This window comes from Poecile atricapillus, chromosome 4 (assembly GCF_030490865.1).
Source record: "Poecile atricapillus isolate bPoeAtr1 chromosome 4, bPoeAtr1.hap1, whole genome shotgun sequence".
In the NCBI taxonomy this organism is placed as follows: domain Eukaryota; kingdom Metazoa; phylum Chordata; class Aves; order Passeriformes; family Paridae; genus Poecile; species Poecile atricapillus.
This window is the reverse complement of record NC_081252.1, coordinates 23,377,804-23,386,925: the sequence shown is the minus strand read 5'-3', so window position 1 is coordinate 23,386,925 and position 9,122 is coordinate 23,377,804. Positions and strand designations below refer to the sequence as shown.

The window sequence follows — 9,122 nt, the reverse complement described above, 5'->3', positions numbered from 1 at the left end:
ACAAAGTGCCTCAGGAGCCACCTATCCTGGTTGATGCTTAAAAAGTTCTCCTGGGATTGCAGACTGATTGTTTCCTATTCTGCATAATGGTAGGCTGACTGATCTTATTGATCCTCACTTATTTTTCAGTGGTTCGCATTGTGAGTCCAGCCAGCTCAGGTACAGCCACAAGCCCATAAAATAAGCTTCAGTGACATACAAAACTATTTTCATAGTGAACAATCATATTAGTTTTTAAAAATAAACAAAGTCAACAGTAATTAGTTTCAAGACATCTGAAGAAATATTCAAATGGATTGTTAAACAGTAAAAAAATGAGAGTATACTTTTAATACCATTTTAAAGTATTATTTTTTTCCCATATTTTAAATACAATGAGAACTCATTTCAGTAGTATTCCTATTAGGGAAATCAGTCTTCTAAGTGTTAGTCATACATACGTGGTGTTAATCAGAATTCTTACTTTACCCCAATGAATCTGTTGTTTGTGAGAGGAGAAAAAAAAAAGGGGGGGAGAAAAGAGGAAAGAAAACCAGTACAATGACACAGAAATTATATGATTGCTGGAGGAAAACAGTGCCTGTGAAGATGAGGACCCAGCTTGAAGGATTTAGTGGGAAGGGCAGCAAGGGCAAAGAAAGTCACATTAAAAGCGAGATGCAATCTCTGGTGGGTCATTTGAATTTCATCTTCAGAGTAATTTTCATGCCATTTAGCCATAACAGCCATAGCAGGAATAAAGGGGACTAAACACATTAAAGTGGCAAAGTCATACAAGGAGGGATTGTGGTTTATATTCATTTGGTAACATTCAGTGATACAGTAAGCTGAGTTAGTGCCATATCAAAGATACTGAGTATTTACAGAAAAAAATATGGTATGCAACAGGAGAAAGGTCTGTAAGCACACTCATTCAGGGTCCACGGTACATTAAGAACCCATTAATTACAGAGAAGAAAGGATTCCTGGCCTCAGAAAAAACCTCAAAAAGAAGTGGGTTTGGATTGAAAACCTTCATCAGTTCTTAACTGTTGGTGCTTAACCACAAGCAATGCTAAGATGCCCCCTGAAGTTGGAGGGACACTGCACATTTCTGTTGTTCAGGTAGCCAGCACCCAGAGGCACATGGAGACAGTTCAGCACCACTGCTTCTGGCAGGGAATGCTCATTTCCGTTTGGAACAACAAAATGCACATGTATGCATCTGAGGGAAGATATTGTGGATTCTCTTATCCACATACAACATGGCAGGAACTCAGTCATTTCATGGACATTCATCTTTAGATCTTGTAAGGTACGTAAATAATACTAAGAAGAGACCTGAAGATTCCCACGTGTTTTTCAAGAAAAGTTCCTGATAGTGGAAAACAAAATAATTCAGGGAGCTCCAAAACATTCTGTGCTTCAGTAGATTGGCATAGATCATAATTAGATTTTTCCAGCTGTTAAGAAAAGGGAGTGAAACGAACACAGAGACACAGAAAAACCTGGTCAAATATCGTTAACAAAGGCAATAACCAGAAACAAACCTGACCAGTCACAGCAGGGAACAGGATATCAAGAAACTGCAGCAGCCTGGGACTTTGCAAAGAATAAGAATAAAAACCTGAGGGTTTGTTTTTTCAGACAGTCAGGCATCAGTTCAAAATATTTGTTTATTGGATTGGTGGTTGAAAAATCACACGCAGACTGAAGTTCATTTAATCTTGCCATAGTCGTTAGTGAATATAATGCAGAAACAAATGAAATCGTAGATTTATAGAACTCAAACTGAGAAAATACTTTGGTTATATCATTTAATCTTGTGTACTTTATAGGTCAAATGCTAAAATCTGTGTGAAGCCAATATAACAATGTTTTCTTAAAACATATCACCCAAGGAAAATCCAGCTGTAGTTTAAATATTTCAAGCAGCAGAGAGAATCTACCAAATCCATTATGGTGTTTATCCTATGACAAATTAAACTACTAAAAAGACCTTCTTTCTAATCTGAATGTATTCCTCTTGGGGTTTTTGCTGCCAGATTCAAAAAACCTAGTTTATCCTCATACTGGTTACATAAAAAAATCATGAATCAATTAAATACTGCCATATCAAAGTATGTGGTGGATAATGGTAGGCAAAATGAAAAAGAAATATATTTTTTCCAAACAGAATATATACACATGATTATCAATTGATATAATGAGCTAAGTAGTAACCCAGCATCTGAGTCATCAAAATCTATCCATCACTTGTGATTTACAGTCAGGGTGTAAAGGAATGATCAAAACAAGCTTTCTCTTGAGACGTGATTCTCAGCCATCTTGTCTAAGTATGTCTGTGCAATGTAACAGCAGAACAGAATTAGATTTGTACTTCCCAGTCATATTAATATGAGGAAGATGCTTTGTTTTCCCCCATCTCCAACCTGTGGACTCCTTGGGGTTGTGCACATGGCTACAATCAAAGAACATCTTGGAGGACCAGCACTAGAAAAGCCATTACATTGGGAAGCTTAGTGCCGTTAAAGAAGCAAAGCATTCAAATTCAAAGTTAAATTCACCCACAGGTTGCTTCATTTGACTACCAGCTCACATTTGGGACTTAGGTACGATACAACAAGTAACCACTAAATGTAGTTACTGGTGGATACTTGGCTGGTATAGAGCCAGCTGCCAGTCTGAGCCAGACTTCCTGACCATAATTTAATTCTAATAAGGCATTTCCAGTAATTACTCTGTCAGTGTACTTGTTGTTATTAATATTTTCAGCCTGAAAAGTGAGTTTGTCTATTCCATCAATGACCAGATAGCCAGAGGCACGTGGACTAAATGATTCAATGGTATATTCAAAAACATAGACCCCCAGGTATGGAACGTGGAACTTCCCTGTTGCTGGGGCAAATGAGGCACCGTAGTTGACATCCAGATTGTTAAATCTGATGGGTCCTGGAGTTGTCATTCCATATGTATGAGAAGCAAAAAAAGCCACCATAGGTGCATATCGGTATGATCCTTTTGAAAAATCTGGAAAGGAATAAAGAACAATTTCAAGTGATGTTACATTGTAGAAAGGCAACTTGGACTAGCCAGAAGACCAAATGCAGATTTTCTGATGTCACATTATCTTGTGGATGACAGAACTTGAGCAACTGAAACATAGTATTTCTGCATAAACACATCTTCTTATATTGTATAAAAAGTAATTTTCTTCACAATTAGTGCTAGGTGTATCCGCCAGCGAAAAATTTAGCAACAGCAAGTGAACTTTATGTTAGTATATACTATGTTATCATTAAGGAAGCTTTCTTTCCACCCTACACCCCCTCCTAGTTTTTCCCACCCCAGGATCTCTTTCATTGTTCTTGTGAGTGAGCTGAAGCCAGGAATTTTGGCACAAATCTTAGACAAACAGTGAGGAGGTTTAGCACTCATCATGTTAAATGAGGGGATAAAAGTATATGGGTTTCTCTTCAAGCTGAGCCTGTACGCTATCATTCCCTGCTTCTGTAAAAATGATTTCATTCACTATTCATATGCTGTCATGAATAAAAATCAGGCAAATGACTGCTGAAAGATGCATAAAATTCACATTCCGTGTGGCCTGGGTGGAAATTATTTATTTGTTTTCTGGACTGAATAAGCATAATTTTCACTTTTTTTTTTTTCCTTTTCTTTTGAAATCTTTCAAGGGTTGCATCCTTTGTTGATGAAAGCCAGAGGCAGGCCTAAAATGATTCCTTGAGGGCACAGTCCCACACATCCTGGTAGCTACTAGTATTTATAGAATATTTATGGCTGCATTGAAGTTAGCATTTCCCAGTGATGTGATTTTACCTCCCCCTTCAAAATCCATGACATCGTGTTCAAATCCATCTAATGCACGCCCTCCCAACTCTGCACATTTCATCAGGGAGCTTTCCAGCTATTATGGCAGGTCCCAAACCAATTTAATCCCATCATCTGGTCATATTAAAAAAAGAGATCACGAGTCACCCATGGGGACTGATGTCTTCAGCACCAAAACACAGGGCTCTGCTGCTTGAGTTGTCACTCATCAAAGTGAAACGTGAGACCTCTGACCAGCAAATGCTCTGTAATTAGGCCTTGGGGCAGATGCCTGGACTGATTCTGTATTGCACAGCTAAATTCTGTACTTGCCAACACTCAGGGAGTTGTCATTCACCAGCTTCACGCTACAGTTGACTCCTCCAAAGGGGTGGCGACAGGCACAGACAAAACTCTGTCTGTCATTGACACAGGTTCCTCCATTCTGGCATGGAGAACTGGCACACGCTGAAAACTGCCCTGTGAAAGAGAGTGAGGAAAACCAACAGCCTCAGTTGTAATGTCGTGACAGTGACACCTCCTAAGTATGCAGTATTTTGGAAAGGCTCGTTGTCAATTCACAATTTCTGCTGATGTTCTTTGTGAAGGCCAACTTCAGATCCAGTCCAGCTTCCCTCTTCACCTGAACACAGCATACCCCCAGCTGTCCTCTAAGATATTCAAGATTAGCTGTAAATTCTGAGTTCTGGTGGTCTCAGAGCATCACGTACATAGAAGATCCTCCAAAGAAGTTAGATCAGGCTGCTCTTTCTGGACTGAGACATCTTATCCTTGGCTGAACTAGAAGAGATTTGTACTGCTGGTGCACAGGTTGGACTGTTTTGTCTATGACATTTTTCACCCAGGCATGTAACAAACATTGCAGGAGAGTCAGGGTCCTGGTGATGAAGGGTCCTAAATGCTATACCAGACACTTCAAGTACTTGTCCATAAATAAGTCCCTAATTCCAGTATGTCTACAAAGGTTGATGCAGAAGTTTTGTATTGCAAGCAAGAAAAATTATACCAAACAGGTGACTTTGCAGAGCACCCTGACTGAGGATATCCTAGCCTCTGTCCCCAGTCAGGTATGAGCTGGCCAAATTACACTTAACCAATACAGAGAAATCTTTCAGGCCAGTGCTGCTGACCTCTGAGACAAAACTACTGACTGTAATTGAATAATGTGTTGTCATAGCAGTTTTTTGGGGGGGAAAAAAATTCAGGTCACATTAAAAATTAAATATTGCTATGAAAATTCTGAACACAAGGCATTCCCAAACCACACATTTATTTTTGCTTTCTCTTGGTTTGGTCAAATAAAAGCCAGATATTTTAGAAAACAAACCTTTTCTTTGCCAGGAATTACGAGCAGAACTCTGGAAAGAGAACCCCACACAGTCCTGTTAGGGAAAATCTAACTTTGGTTGGTCAGAAATGAAGAAGGTTTGCATAAAGGCATCTAGTTATTGCCAGGAAAATGCTGACCTGGATTTCACATAGATAGTTCAGTAATTCCAGTGTTATCTTCATTTTCCCAGCCTGATATTTCACAGACTGCTGCATTAAGGCAAACTGTTTCTGTGTGATATTTTTGTTCAGTGAGCAGAATGCTGAGGCACATTGTACAGTGGCACTTGAATTTGCTCTGATATAGCATATGGATTTATAAACACAACAGTCATTCTTTTCACAGAAAATTATGTCTATTCTGTAATGCCTGAAATAAAGCAATTTAGGACTGTCATGACTGGGGTCACAGCACAGGCAACTGGATATGAGAAAATAATGGTTTCCTTCTCAGATTTGCTACATCCTTCATGGAAGTTATTTTTCACTCACATTTACCAAGCACCCACAACATTTCACTGATATTTACCAAGCATCCACATATTTACCAAGTGTCAAAGAAAAGCAGAAAGGAAGGAAAACAGCTGATTGTGCTGACTGTATCATACTCCCAAAATACAAAAGCTTCCTGTAAGAACACAGCAGTCTCTCTGCTAATTGGCCTCTACTTATCAAAAACAAGAAGTAAACCCAAGAAACAGGAAAAAGATCACTAAAGGAAATGATAATGAGACTGAGACTAGCATTTTGGAAGTCTGCTGTGGAGTGATTCTGCCCGAACTTAACCTTGGAGTTAATTCAAATTCAGACATAGCTTTATCTACATTAAATTAACCCTCCCGATGAAGCACTGCTTAACAGCAACAGGGAAGCTCCTCCATTTCCTAGAATAGAAGAAGTTGTGTGGGGGTTTGTGTCAAATTAGGATTTTCAGTGCAAGATGCAAATGCTGCAGGTCTGCATTGTGCCAATCATCTCTTTGTAACTATGCTACAATAGCATCTTTCTGCTATCATTTCTGGCTTCCCCTCTGCCCAGTATTTTCTCTTTTCTTGCTGAAGTGTCCTGAGAAACTGTATCTGAATTATCTCCTTGGTGTAAAAAGGCCAGAAAGTTCAGATTAGGAAAGGATCTCCCACTAAAGCAAATATTTTACTGTTAATTAATGTTTCACAACTTGGTAGTACAGATGAGTAAAAGAGAGAGAAACTATAAATTAAAGGCTTGAATTGTCACTATTACTAGCAGAAAATAAAATGTAGTTGCTAGTTACACTTGGTATGGTAGTAATGAGAAGAGCCAGTTAATGCTCAGTTTTGCTACTCTTTGAGAGGGCAGACAGCCAGAGGCTCTTTTGGGAAATAGACTGCCAATGCTGTGCAAACAAATCTCAAACAAATAATGAAGCTCTGTCAGTATCTACTGGGGTGTTGTTAGAAGCAAAACAAATATTCAGCAATTTAATGGTCTCCTTATGGAAAGGTTTGACTCCAGTAGCTCAGTATGGAAATTCTTCTGACCAGAAGGTAACCTAAAAACATATTCTCAGCATTTAGTTACCAGTACCTGCTTCTCAGGAAGCCCTAGGAGACTGGAAGAGTGGGGGAATCTACTGAACCACCCTGCTTGCACAGGGTCAAACTGCTTGCCAGCCTATAATTAATCACCTCTGTCTCAGCACTCTGACAGTGGGCAAAAGGCAAGGAGAGGGCTTGCCCTCCAGTTTTGGGTGGGGCAGAGTGTCAGGGCCTATCTGAGCTACTTGGACTTTAGCAATGCTGCTTCTCTGTTAAGCAGAGGTATCTAATTATTCCAGTGTGATGATTTTAGGCTCACCAAATTAAAAACAACACAACAGTTTCATCAACCCATTAGCCTAAAAAGTAAATATGTAAATTTGAAGTGTATGTCACCAAGCTGAACTGGAATAACCATCTCATTTGTGCAGTTAAAACACAAGATGGAAAACATTTGAATAGGCTAATTTCACTTGAAATTAAGGCTTGAATGATAAAGCAACAATGGGAGCTTGAATTTCTGTTAGGAGTTAAAAATCTTGTGAAAACAAAATTAGAAATAAGACACAAAGAAAGTGAGAATGAAATGAAATTACCTCTCACACAGGTGCACTCTTTAAAATACATAAATATAACACATCTTGACTCTCAGTTATTCATGTTGATGGGAGGGTGGCATAATCTGAATAAAGCAAAATCCACAACTAACACAAGACATGCAACAAGAGAGTACATTCACTTTTGGAAAGCACAGCAGCCTCTAGATTCACTATAGGACAGCACTAATAGCAACAGGAAAATAGGAACTGAGCTAAACTGCCCTCACACTGCACCACACATTTCTGCAGGAGAAGCACATTGGAAAGTAGGACCAGTCATAACCCAAACTCAAGACTAATTAAGAGTTACTTTAATGTTGTCATCTCCTCTTAGATATTTAAACTATCTTAAGAAAATCACTTTTTTATCCACCCTGACTTGCTGTTAGAGTCAGTGTCAGGTGAAGTGTATTTGCTTTCACCCCTCATACACGTATTGCAGCCTCTACTTGACGAAGAACCTTTCTTTAGTTCATTCCACAATACGGGAAGTCTGCAAGGTTTTATACCCCTGCATATGCAATGCAAACTCACATTGCTTTCTTCTGATTTCAACTAATTACTTTGGAAAGTATTACATCAGGGTCAGATCCTGAGCATATTAAAGCAAATTAAACCACTAATGTGTTAAAGTTCAAATATTGGACATATTGGAGTCAATAAAAATTGTCATTCACCTCTTTCTAGAATTTTATTCTTTTTTTTTTTCAGCTGAAAAAGGAAATCTAAGATTGAATACATTTTATAATTAGCCAATTATGCCTTAGAATTTCTTCAAGAAATTTTAGCAGAGGCAGCACAAATCTCTGGTGTCCTAGAACTTGCGAGAAAAAGCTTTTATGGAGAAGTAAAATCTACCCAGGCAGAAGATGGATATTTGTTAATTAGGGTAATGGTCTTGCCTCTTTAACTTACAGAAATATAATGTATGGCTTTGCTAAGCATGAAATTTATTAAGTACAAAATCTCATTACCAATGGAAAAGTCAGCATAAACATTGCTATGTAGAAACCTCATATAAAAATAGGGCTTCTCAACATCTGCAAAGAGCTGCACTTCCTCTAAGTGAGCATATACTCAATGCTATCAAGAAAGTTATTTGTTAAAATTGAGTATAAATAATAAAAGAGAAAGACATTAATTCAACAACATGAAGTGAAAACCAGAGCAGGTGGCACCTTCCTGTGCTCCAGGCAGGTAGCACCAGTGATATTTTCCAACGAAGTACGTGGTGTGGAAAGGATAAAAGACATCTCTCATTTTCTCTTAATTTCAAGTTTGAACAAAGATTTTGAATTACCATCCTGTGCAGTGCCAGTAACAGACATAAAACAAAAATGACTGAGGAAGAATTGCAATTCTGAATACCAAAATATTCAAATTACTTCATGCATTCTTAAGTGTGATTGCCTCTTCTAGCAGCTGTGTCCCCTCTCTAACTGAAAAGATAACCAAGGACTGAAATCCTTCAGTGGGAATGACTCATCAGAAACCAAGCTACTCATGGGATTATGGCTTTACAAAGGATCCTTTGCATTGATCACTGAGAAATGCTGTCCCTGAGACAGGAAGAGATGTAGAAGCAAAGTGAAAAGGAAAGAAAAAAGCATGTAGAGGGAAAAGGGGATCTCCCATGGCCTTAGCACATGAACAAGATTAATAACTTTTACCACCTCTACATCTGCTTGCAATAGGGACCAAATACTGGTTTAGAAATGTTCATAACTTTAAGAGCATTTTACCAAAAATATCTGGATCTTCAAGAGTATCTGGACATGTCTCTGTCATTAAGAAATCTGTCTAATTTTAGTGTGAATTAGAGTCATCTCAGTATTTTGAATCACTC

General features: G+C 38.5%; 1 protein-coding gene across 1 annotated transcript in view; it reads right to left on the bottom strand.

The window, feature by feature from the left end:
* Positions 1–1,649: 1,649 nt before the first annotated feature.
* Positions 1,650–9,122, bottom strand: part of MMRN1 (multimerin 1) — a 39,760-nt gene continuing 32,287 nt past the window's right edge. Inside the window, exons 7-8 of the mRNA XM_058839072.1 lie at positions 4,144–4,290; positions 1,650–3,009 (exon numbers count right to left, since the gene is read on the bottom strand). Coding sequence (XP_058695055.1) covers positions 2,588–3,009; positions 4,144–4,290 — 569 coding nt within the window. The 3' untranslated portion in view covers positions 1,650–2,587. The remainder of the gene's footprint in view (positions 3,010–4,143; positions 4,291–9,122) is intronic.